The 11,837-nt window shown below is 42.6% G+C and overlaps 2 protein-coding genes across 2 annotated transcripts; both read left to right on the top strand.

Annotated features, from left to right (window-relative positions):
- The first annotated feature begins 426 nt into the window (after positions 1-426).
- On the top strand, positions 427-3,362 carry LOC308114925 (macrophage mannose receptor 1-like). The gene is made up of 3 exons (XM_080472192.1): positions 427-761; positions 838-1,486; positions 2,464-3,362. The coding sequence occupies exons 1-3, from the start codon at positions 493-495 to the stop codon at positions 2,656-2,658; spliced, it is 1,113 nt and encodes a 370-aa protein (XP_080328318.1). The 5' UTR covers positions 427-492; the 3' UTR covers positions 2,659-3,362.
- Positions 3,363-4,204: 842 nt separating this feature from the next.
- Positions 4,205-10,669, top strand: tmem147 (transmembrane protein 147). Its single transcript, XM_080471540.1, has 8 exons — positions 4,205-4,310; positions 5,544-5,641; positions 7,121-7,190; positions 7,271-7,336; positions 7,419-7,555; positions 8,260-8,344; positions 8,426-8,547; positions 9,574-10,669. Exons 2-8 carry the CDS (start codon positions 5,565-5,567, stop codon positions 9,692-9,694), a joined length of 678 nt encoding a protein of 225 aa, XP_080327666.1. The 5' UTR covers positions 4,205-4,310; positions 5,544-5,564; the 3' UTR covers positions 9,695-10,669.
- The last annotated feature ends 1,168 nt before the right edge of the window (positions 10,670-11,837 follow it).

Raw genomic sequence — 11,837 nt, 5'->3', positions numbered from 1 at the left:
CTTTTGAATTGTAGTGTTCTGGCCTCTCTTTTATTGCCCCTTTTATCCCCCCTCATCTCTTTGCATGAGTGCACCACTTTAGATTTCAATGTCTGAAAGTTGTTTGAAAATACGGACTCCACTTTCTCTTTTGTTAGATTGACTGATTTTGCGTTACCTCATTAAAAGAAATGACACAATGAACTTATCAGGCGATTTTAGAGTCATTATTGTTCATTTTGTTTCGTTCATGCATCTAGATGACGTGATCACATCTACCAGTAAACCAAACCTATAAAAAGTTGGTGTCGATCTGAAAGAGCTTAAAAAGACCAACGAAATTGTGATTTTTGTAACAGCAGGTGTGGAGTGACGTTATTGGTCGGCTGTGAGGTGTTGAGGTGTGTCTCTGTGTCTCTGGTGTCTCTGGTCAGGCGCTTGGAGAACAGAGAGACTCAGTTCAGCTGAGAGGGCAGCCCTGCAGTCTGACTCGGAGTGAAGGCAGGAGCAGGTATGGGAGGAAAGAGCGTCACTGAGCGAAGCCTCGTCTTTCTCCTCACCGCTGCGCTCTGCTCAGAGGCCAGTTTGGTGTATTATCTGCACCTCACTGACAGAATGATGTGGGCAGAGGCCAGGCAGAGCTGCCAGGCGGCGTCTTCTGACTTAGCAACTTGGCATGCACTGAGTGCACTCAACAGTTACGCTCCTATAAAGACAGACATCTGGATCGGGCTGCAAAGAGATCAAGAGCAGGATTCCGTCTGGAAGTGGATCAATCTCGGGTGAGTATTTTAATTTGAGGCCTTTAAATGTAGATGATTTGAATAGTTGTTGACTACATGACTGTGTTTGTCTCAGGACTGGGTACGGGACGGAAGGAGAAGACGTCTCCTCGAGCAGCAGCTGGGTCGTCGGAGAGCCGAGCCGTCTCTGTGCGGTACTCTCAGATGATTTATACTGGTACAGTCGGAAGTGTTCAAGCCCGAGGTCGTTTTACTGCTGGAGGCAGAACAAAATCCACTATTATCCAGATACTCTCACCTGGGATGAAGCGTCCGACTACTGTCAGCGCAACAATGGTTACTTAGCCACTATTGAGTCTCAGAACGCTCAGAAGTTCCGCTATGAAGGTTGGATTGGACTTTACCGGGAAGGCGGTGACAAGTGGAGCTGGGTTCAAAATGTGTCCTCTGACTACACAAACTGGGGGGGGTCCGGGCGGCCCGCCGCCTTCGACTGTGGCAGTTTACATTCCTTCACTGGAGGGTTTTACAGTGAGGAGTGCACCACCCGTAAGCAGGCCCTCTGCTCGGGAGACAACCTGCTGCTGGTGAACGAGAGGAAGACATGGGAGGAGGCCGTGAGACACTGCAGGGACATGGGAGTGACGTGCGGCGAAGGCGCGCGGGCGAAGGCGTGCGGGCGCCACTACGACCTCGTGAGCCTCGCGCAGCCGTCTGCCTCCGGCTACGCCAAAGCCAAGATCGCCAATGCCACCACTGACGAGGTGCGGGGATGGGTGGGGGGTGTGTGTACATACGCGTGTGTATTTTGAGTATATTTATTTTTCAGATGATTGAAAAGTCGTAATTCAGCAGAGGCTCTAACAGAGATCTGCAACCGGCAACATGCGGCTCTTCAGCCCCCCTGTAGTGGCTCCCTGACATTTTCACAAAACTGTTAGTAAATAAAGATTTTGTTTTCTTTTTCTTTTATTTGCATTCCACACTGATCTTCAACAACAATCTATTCTAGGCTACAAACAGCAAAATAAAGTAAAACAGCCAGAATTGCAAAAAAAAAAAAAGAAGAAAAAAAAGGATAAAATAGTGACTATTGAAATGATATTAATATAAAGAAAAAAAACTTTATATATATATTTTTTTTTAGGACAACAAAAAAAAGGAAAATAAGTAAAGGAAAAAGGAAAATAGAAAGGGGGAATGAGGAAAATGGTAAAAATTTGCTGGTATAACTAAAACTGCTCATCATGATAAATAGTTAAAAAGCTAAACTGGGAAAACTCTTGAAAAAAAGACAAAAAATCTCTAAAAATTACTACAACAGTTAAGAATGTGATAAAATAAAAAAAATCTGAATTGCACCTATAACACTTTATGAATGCAACCTAATGTTTTGTTTGAACAGCAATTTGTGGTTTATTTGTTTTTCCTTCATTTCAGATAATTCAGCTGTTTTGCGGCTTCAGAAAAATTGTATTTTGTGTAAAATTGTGAAAACGTCTCTTTTGCTCATGAAGGTTGCAGACCCCTGGATTCTAAAGATATGAATAAGAGCCAGATGAAGATTATGTCAAATCTGAAGCAGTGAAGGCTTAGGAATAAGACCAGCATTCAGGATTATCCAGAGGTCTTTAATTGTAGCTTCATTTACATATAAATCACAGCTTCATCTGCAGGACGGTCGACATGAAACCTGTTTAAACGGCTTCAGCAGACATCAGTTGGCTCTTCTCCTCCGCAGGTCTGGGTTGGCCTGCGCTTCCTGGAAGGAGGGTGGTTGTGGCTGGACGAAGCCCAGGTGGATGTGGAGACTGTGCTGCCAGGCTGCCCGCCGCCGTGGCAGCGCTGCGGGACGCTGTCCAAGGACAAGAGGAAGACGTGGCTCTTCAGGGACTGCTCAGAGAGGAAGAGCTTCATCTGCTCCTGGATCGATTAGAGATGAAACGTTCATTGTACATGTTGACCCGTCCATCTCTACTACTTCATCTACTGTGTGTAGTTTTTCAGTAAACGTCAACAACAATAGGGAAAGTCTGCTCATTTAAATTTAGACTGAATCACTTAGTTGTTTGAAGATTTTAGTAGAGCTGCTTACGCTGACGTCATATAGAGGTGAATTGTCATCCTTAACATAAAATCTCGAACGGTCAATCAGCAACGTGTAATACTTGTAAGCCCATGGTAAAATAATATGTCAAACAGCCGTTTTAGTTTTAAATGAATGTCGTGTGACTATTGTTAGACATTTCATTTAGTCAATCAGCTTACACTAACTTATAAACCAACAAGTGAGTAAAAGCAGCCTATAAACATGTAAACGTTCAAGAAGTAATGGAGCATTCGTTTCTGGATCGACTCACATAATCAAGTTACACATTCAAAGTAGCTTCTTGTGGAGAACTGAGCTCACGACGAATGCAATTTGAGGAAAATTTGCATGTCCGATTGTATTTCTGTTCCTTTCAGCATCTCCCATTTATTACTAATGATTGTAAGCTCCAGGCCTGGAAACTTTATATGTTTGCAAATTTTGTCATTATTTTGATGTGCCTTATTTTTCTATGTTATATTGTTGTAATATTATTCTTTTTCTGAGCGGTGGTTCTTGAATTAAAGCTCAAATCCTACACTGTTGAATTCAATCAATTGAATCCTCTTGTGATTTTGATTTCTGATGACGGAATTCACTTAGATCAAATGTTTTAAACACATTTCAGTTCTGGGGCCACATTCAGCCCAATTTCATCTTTAGTGGGCCGTTCCGGCAAAATCACATTATGAAAACCTTTAGATTTAAACGTTAAAGTAGCCAAAGGGGTTTTCAAAAGTCTAGCTTATGCCAATTCTGAGCAATGAGCACCAAATTTACTGCAATTTCAACATAAAACCAATTTTAATGATGCAAAATACAGTGAAGTCTCCAACAATCTTGCATTTTGCAGCCTTTTGCAAACTATATTTCATGGCAGCATCCCAGACATCTTAGCTTTGGTCTCAGTGTTGTATTATGCCTGCTACTCTGTAGAAAGATGTGTTGAAAATTAAGTGATTTCTTTGCCAATTTTACAATTAACTTGCTGGGTTCATCCAGATTGCAGCCTATTGTTACCCACGGAACTTATGTTTGACACCTAATACTGTTTTAAGTCCTGATTTAAAAGAAATGCGTGTGTTGGGAAGCTTGTTCCACAGGAGAGGAGCGTAGGAAGTAAAAGCTGCTTCACCTTGTTTCTTCTGAATCTGGGAAAAAATGATAAACCTCTTCCTTTTGGACCTCAGGGGTCTGGATGTTTCATTTTTTAATGGACATAAACCCAGGAAATGTTCGTGTGCTGCACTTTAAATGTGCTGTGAAAATCGCATATAAGGAATTTCTACAAATATTCATTTTTGAAACTTTACATTAAACTTGATTAAGCAGGTTTAAGCAGGTTGAGTCACCCTGAGCTGGAGAATGGGAGCTTGCGGAACTAAAGTTTGGTTCCGACCAAAGGCGTGTTGTATCTCGTCGGACACGTTTCCTACTTCCGGTCGTCATTGAAGGAGACGGATCCTCTTTTCGTGATTTTTCTCAACATTTAAAAGCCTGTAAGTTGTGGTTCTGACTATATCTGTTACACAGCCGCTTTCAGGTGTTATTAGCTTCCCTGTTATTCTGATTCAGTTTTATATTTGTCGAAGATTTGGAGGAAAATGTCTTCGTTAGCTTCCTGTAGCAGCGTGGTTGACTTCAGCTTATAATGATGATTTACTAAATTACTGATAATCACAATACACGATTAACCAGCGGTGTAGCTGATGTGTTCACTTATAAATGAAACGTTCATATCTGCACAGACGGACTGAATATTGTCTTACAGAAGGAACATATATCTACACCTGTGTGCTCCGCCACAGGAGTCACCGTTAGTCCTTTATTGTAATAATAATATAATAATACAGCCTCATACGATTTAGATTTAATAGAGAAACACTTCAAAACTAATTTAACATACACTCATTTCACCCACATTCTCAATCACCTTGTTTCAATGTATTTCCTTTCTCTCCTTGTTAAGCTGGGGATATTCTTGTGTCTAAATGATGCTATAGAAATAAATTAGCTTTAATTTATTAAACTGTAAAAACAAAAGTTATGACCGAGACAAACAAATGGAACAAGTACTACAAATCCATCAATTCACATTTTATAACATTTCACTTAACTAAGGGTCACAAGGGTCACACAGGTGAGTGAGAGCTATTGCCTCATATTGATAATAATAAATGTATGTTTAATTCTGATATGACTAAATACTATGAAATTATGTTTAGACATATATAGTCTGAAGAAAAGTTGCAGGGTAGATGAGTTCTCCTGGCTGCTTTCCAGGCCAACATTTCAATTTCAGTGTGTTAAATTTAGCTGTTTATTTTAGACTAATGTGGACTAATGCTGCATCCCAAATGTGTTTTTATTCCACGTCTCTGCTTTACTTAAATTTGAACTCTAATGGCTATAGATTAGTGCTTTATTGATCCTTTATATGAAATTCTTTTGTTTATGAAGTGAGGTTCAAGCTGGTCTCAAATGCTCTGATCCGTACGAACACAGGACAGATGTGGACAGAGTATTGATTATAACTTCCTTTAAAAATGTGCTTCATGTTGATAAAATAGCTGCTTTCAAAGCAACTGCAAAGAGATATTTGTAGCCACGATTGCTGTGGTCTTCATGCGAAATCGCAGCAGGTAACTAGCACATTAAGCTGTCAACTGGCTCCATTATTAGGATATCATATATTGTGTTATGTGTGTAACGTTTCGGTTTTCTCTCTGCAGGGAGACTCGTGAAGACACATCATGACTCTGTTCCACTTTGGAAACTGCTTCGCTCTGGCGTATTTTCCTTACTTCATAACATACAAATGCAGCGGCCTGTAAGTGTCTCTTTAAACTGGGGAGCTCGAACATGGGGGGGTGAAAATATTCTTGACTGGACATGTGATGCGGAGGAAAGGGTTTTATTTCACCTGCACTGTTTCATATATCGTAGCAGCAGCATGTTCAGAGACCCCGACGTTGATAATCTGCTTAGTCAGGAGGTTTGGGAGGGTCTGTGTAATCCTCTTAGCTCTGTGTGTTGTTCCACCCGGCGTTGTGCAGTATGTTCATTAACGTCATGACATCAACTTATTAATGCACCATTCAGGCCTCGTTTACATGACAAGTGAAAACACGAATCCGTTGTTGTGTTTTTTGGTAGGGATGGGAATCCAAAACCAGTTCTTGTTGAGAACTGGTTCCCAGAGTTTACATTCCTTGGAATCATTTGCCAATTATGCAAATGATTCCCTTATCGATTCCAGTGGACGGGAATGACGTCACCACGCACGCTTCCCAGCCTACGCAAGGTGCGTGGTGACGTCATTCACCAGTCCAGCCGGCAGGAAACATGGCGTCCAAGCGGCACTAACACTTGCACACTCGGCACAAACATCCTGGCAAAGTGGATATTTATTCAAAGGGAGGAAAGACGAACAATATGCAGAAATGTTTACACGCAGCAGCGATGACTTTGAAGGAATGTCGCGTTTTCGATCCGCGTCGCAGTGAATCTCAACCCAGCAGCATCGACGTTAACCTGCTGGTAATACTGCTGGTCACTCACTCACTCACTCACTCACTCACTCACTCACTCACTCCATTGTTAATGTTTATAGCGTATTGTTCGCTGCACACACCTGTGTGATTCCATTACAAAAACAATCAACAGCACCCACTAGTGGCCCTACAGATCAACTACATCATTTACTGTGTTTCTGCCATTTCCGTGTAAACGGACATCGTTTACTGAAACGAAAACACAAATATGATGCGTTCTCACCTGCAACGATCTCATGCAAACGGGGCTTAAAAGAAAGTACATTGAAGAGTTGTGATGTTCAGGACCTCAGACTGCGCTGCTTCATAGACCGATGTGGTTTCATTTTATTTTTGTTTTTATTTTGGACAAAATCAATGTCGTGCCCACAATTCACACCAGATAACCAAAGATTTTTGACCACACAGTGAATAATTACTGCAGAACAATATACTCAGATAGCATGTTTGAAAAGGAGTGGGTAGAAGTATAACTTATTAAATCCCACCTCTACTCCATGAATAATAAATAATTTTGTTTTGCTTCCACTTATTAAATAATCAATTCATTTCAACATGTTAGAACTATTATAATAAAACAAATTATCTGATGAAAAGGTATCATTAAATACTGTTTTTAGATAATGATATGTAATATAAAATACATATAATAAAGTTGTTTGACCATATCCAATCATACATACATACATTATACAGATCGTGCCGTGTTGTTGTGTGAAAACCTAAACGTGATCCCCTCTGCGTGTCTGGTTCAGTTCAGAGTACAACGCCTTCTGGAGATGTGTTCAGGCCGGCGCCACCTACCTGTTTGTCCAGCTCTGTAAGGTGAGCAGCTCCACACCTGCAGCTTCGACCGTCCGCTTCAGTTAGAACTTCTTCTCATCTTTGTCTCTCGCGTGTTGCAGATGTTGTTTCTCGCCACGTTTTTCCCGACGTGGGAAGGCGGAGCCGGAGTGTATGATTTTGTCGGGGTGAGTGTTGAAGCGTCTTCGTCACAGAGACGTTTGGTTCCGTCCAGATAAAATAAGGTTGTTCTCCCCGCCCTCCGTCCAGGAGTTCATGAAGGCCACCGTGGACCTGGCCGACCTGCTGGGCCTCCACCTCGTCATGTCTCGGAACGCCGGCAAAGGAGAGTACAAGATCATGGTGGCCGCCATGGGCTGGGCCACGGCGGAGCTGGTGATGTCCAGGTCAGCAGAGGAATCGCAAACAAAACTCCGGGGTGTCTTTTCTCCTGTAGCGCAGCTCCGTGGAGAAACAAAAGCCCCGTCTGAGTAAAGTTTAATGGACTCATACTGGGATTTTTCACATTAAAGACGCAGCGAATCGGGACAGTGTGTAACGACGAATAACGATATAAATATTGCTTCTTTCAATTTGATAACGCAAATAACGTCACAACTTGATAGAAGTAGCATTAAAACAAATCTGCAGCCAATAATATTACATATATAAAATTATATTTCTTTGAAAATTAAAGCCTTTTAAAGCAGGTTTTGTGCAGTTGTATCATGAAAAATGGCCAAAATTACTGTTGTACACATTTATATATTATTGTTAGAGTCTGAAAGCAAATATATTTTGTTCACGTTAGAATATAGAAACAAAACATTTTACAATTTCATCCCAAAAAAAAAAAAAGAGAAGTTATTTCATAGAATTTGTTTGCAGCCAATGATGGACAGTCGGTGTCATCGTCGTTCTGGATACAATAAACAGATGAAGACCCTCCAGTGAACTCTCCCAGTGGTTGCAGCGCCACACAGTGGACAAGTTGGGACATCACCCATCCGACTATATTTACCGACTATATTTACCATGCATTTTTGAAATCGTGACTCTGCACATTTAAACTTTCCCATGTGACTGGATGTGTGTGTTTGCGTCTCCTCAGGTGCCTTCCTCTGTGGGTCGGAGCCCGGGGGATCGAGTTCGACTGGAAGTACATCCAGATGAGTTTCGACTCAAACATCAGCCTGGTGAGTCGCAACCCTCCGACTGTGTGTGGCTTCAACGACTCGCTGTTTTTCTCTTCATTTCAACTGTGTGTGTGTGTGTAGATCCATTACATCGCCATGGCAGCAGTGGTGTGGATGTTTACCAGATACGACCTCCCTAAAAGCTTCAGGCTGCCTGTTACCGTCCTGCTGGCTCTCTGTGTCTACAAGGCCTTCCTGATGGAGTAAGTCAAGTGTTTTAAACTGAATGACGGGTCGCATTATTGATTATTGGTGTATTGATCCCTGCAGAAGTGTCTTCTCTCTTCATCTCTGACTTCTGCGACCAAGAAACGCCATTTTATTCTATTTTGTGAAACTCAGTCCAACGCATTTGCTCATTTTCACATAATTTCACTATAATTTATCCGTTTATCCATGACCCGCCTCTGATTGGCCCGTCAGCCCGCTTGCTGCTCGGTGAATATTGATATTGACCAATTGGATCAGTGATTGCAGCGAGGACGAGCCAATCAGAGTACGGTGGCATTGCTTCGTCATCCTGGGACGGGAGTTTTAAACCTTCATGATCGAAAGAGCTTGTTTGTGCAATTTTCCACCAAATGAAATTTGCCTGCAGCTGCAAAACGTCTGAAATTTAATTAAATGAAGAAAAACTGCATTCATGACATTTAAAAGCTCTAATTCAGATTCAGATGAATTTTTTTGCCATTTTATGCATCGTGACTATTTTAGCCCTTTTAGTTGCTGTGTAGTTTTAATACTGTTTGACAGTTTCTAGTGGTTTGGTCATTTTGGCTCTTTTCCCTGTTTTTGGGGTTTTTTTTGAGTAGTTTTAGCAATTTTATCTGTTTTTATCTCTTTTCAGCTATTTTGCCTTATATATCAGTTTTTCGCCAGGAGATTATTCCAGTTTTGAAAAACGGGGCGGTGTGCACATAACAGAGAAATGAAAGCGAAATGTTGCTATGGTGGAGCTGAGGAGCCATGGGAATAGGAATCTCTCTCGTAGATACTGCTGAGTGGTGCATTATGGGGGATTGTGAAGCGGGCGTGCGCAATACTGAATCAGAAATAAGTTGGTATAAACGGTATGTCCTGGACTTGTAGTTTTCCTGTAGAGCCACTAGTAGGAGCTGTTGGGACACCAGGATGGTGTCTAGCTCTATTCTATTCTATTCAGTGGAAAATGCCGTCTAAACGTGTCCTGACATGCTTCATACTGATTCTTGGTGTTTTTGTCTCTTCAGGTTGTTCGTCCACGTCTTCCTGTTGGGCAGTTGGACGGTGTTGCTGGTGAAAGCCGTGCTGACCGGCGCCATCTCGCTGTGCTCGCTCTTCCTCTTCGTCACTCTGGTTCACAGCAACTAAACAAACCGCTGCAGTCCTGGATGGGCCTCCAGCAGCCGCCCGCTCCAGTCGGGACGCCGCTGCGGCTGAATCCCGGCGCCACGCCGGTCTCAGCGGGAAAGAGGTTCAAGTCTGAAGCTTGTTCGTCCACTCTGGGTTAGCGTTTGTCAAGTTTTTATGGAAAACAGGTGGAGAGTGTCTCTGGCGACACCAGGAGGCGGCTGTAACGTGATGAGCTTACCTCAGATTTGTTCATTTCTTTTTTTTTTTTGTCAGATTGATCACAAAAAAAGGAATAAATAGTTTTTTATATTCTCTAATGGACAGCAGCAAATGTTTGACAGTAGCAGGATAACAGTGACTCTTGATGCTTTAAAGCGTGGGCCAATTTACCAATTTATTTATACTAAAATAAATAATACAAGTAGTTAAAACTGAAATCGCGGAGGAATTTTCAGATTTTCACTCAAAGTCAAACATTCAAATGAGCTGATTGCGTTGAGTTTGTATGAGTTTTGACAAAATAAATGTCTTTGTATTGTCTTTTCTCACTCTGCGTGTCTCCGTTTATTTGGTCATGAAAGATCAGACTTGAAGCTTCACGTCCAGAAAAGTTGAGACGCTTTGGTCAATGCAAGTAAAATCTGATTAAAATAAATTGTGAATCTCAGTGTTTTTCCCTGTAGAAGTAATTTAACACACTGGATGGAAACTTTGAGCTGAATTTGATTTCTCTTAGCTCAGATTGGACAGAAGAAATGTCTGTCTCGCTTCATCTTGAGGAATATGAAGGTTTTCCCTGACAGATGTTGTCTGGACGGGGCCAGATGTTCCAGACGTGGTCGCTTCAGTCGTTATTTTTAAGAAGAGTTTTACAAATTGATGCTTCCGATGACAAAACATTTCTCCAGTTTGTCTCAGAACATTTGAAATGATTTTAAATGGTTGGTGTTTTAGGATTATGTTGTATAATTTACATTAAATATCTTTCACTTCACTTTCTGAACTTAATGACCCTCTGAATCTTCGGTGCTGTACAGAGTCAGATCTCTAAACTGTCTGCTGTCTTTCATTGAACATCCATCTGAAAATCTAGCAGTTTGCTCTGGACTAGTGACCGTCTGACTCATTGATGTACTATCGATTATTTATTAGAGAAATGTGCTTCTCAGAGACAAACAGGAGAAAACAAATCAAGAGAAATTAAATGTGTTTTATTGGTTTGTATGTATGTATTTTACCAATTCTTTGCCCAAATTGCATGAAATCTTCAGGGATGATTGATCATCATCCACCATTCGATCCTGTGGAGGACGTGGACCCCCTTGTAATGAATGGAAGAGGCGATGTCTTCATTGGCCCCCCGGATGTTGAAGAGAACTTGGTGAACTTGGAGCAGGGTTGGCTCTTTCCCGTTCATCCTGTTCTCCCTGAGGCCGACCCCGGCTCCCCCACCAGGAGGAGGGGCGACGAGAGCCGCGAGTATGAGGAAAGTGAGATATGGTGGCTGGATTGGTATGACAGTGACGAGGATGAAACATGGTCCTCCTCAGACCTCGGCCTCATCTGGACAGGCTGAGGCCTGAGCACTCCAGAGACCAGGACTCCAGAGACCAGGCTCCATCCTCTCCAGCTGCCAACATGACCAGGGATGAGGACGAGGACTTTGTGGACCTGGCTCCGTCCACTTCAGACCTCGGCTCCCCGACAAAGAGGAAGCGGGACGAGAGCTGCGAGTCTCAGGGAGGAAAGAGACGGAGGCTGAGTTCAGACGATCCGGGCCTCGGGTCCATCTGGACGAGCAGCCAGGACCAGGACTCCCAGGAACCGGCTCCGTCCACCTCAGGCCTTCACCTTGTCAGGCTGAGGCCTGAGCACTCTGGAGACTAGGACTCTGGAGACCAGGACTCCGGAGATCATGACTCTGGAGACCAGGACTCCAGAGACCAGGCTCCGTCCTCTCCAGCTGCCAACATGACCAGGGGCGAGGACGAGGACTCCGCAGACCAGGCTCCGCCCACTCCAGCTCCAAACCAGCTCCTCCATCCCTCCAGTGCTGGACAACAGCAACTCTGACTGAAGCAGTTTTTGCAAGTTGGTCTGTGCTGATATATTCATATACATCTATATATATATATATATACATTCACTGATTTACTTTATG

The sequence above is a fragment of the Lipophrys pholis genome, assembly GCF_963383615.2.
Source record: "Lipophrys pholis genome assembly, chromosome: 9".
NCBI classification, from domain to species: domain Eukaryota; kingdom Metazoa; phylum Chordata; class Actinopteri; order Blenniiformes; family Blenniidae; genus Lipophrys; species Lipophrys pholis.
The sequence above is the reverse complement of the archived record's forward strand: the minus strand, read 5'-3'. Positions and strand labels throughout refer to the sequence as shown.

What these genes read in the sequence shown, in the direction of transcription:
- LOC308114925 (XM_080472192.1), top strand. Translation starts at nt 493, where the DNA reads ATGGGAGGAAAGAGCGTCACTGAGCGAAGCCTCGTCTTTCTCCTCACC. An exon ending in TGGAAGTGGATCAATCTCGG is followed by an intron (nt 762 to 837) that starts GTGAGTATTTTA and finishes TGTTTGTCTCAG; the next exon opens with GACTGGGTACGGGACGGAAG. An exon ending in CCAATGCCACCACTGACGAG is followed by an intron (nt 1,487 to 2,463) that starts GTGCGGGGATGG and finishes TCTCCTCCGCAG; the next exon opens with GTCTGGGTTGGCCTGCGCTT.
- tmem147 (XM_080471540.1), top strand. Translation starts at nt 5,565, where the DNA reads ATGACTCTGTTCCACTTTGGAAACTGCTTCGCTCTGGCGTATTTTCCT. An exon ending in GAGTGTATGATTTTGTCGGG is followed by an intron (nt 7,337 to 7,418) that starts GTGAGTGTTGAA and finishes CCCTCCGTCCAG; the next exon opens with GAGTTCATGAAGGCCACCGT. An exon ending in TCGACTCAAACATCAGCCTG is followed by an intron (nt 8,345 to 8,425) that starts GTGAGTCGCAAC and finishes GTGTGTGTGTAG; the next exon opens with ATCCATTACATCGCCATGGC.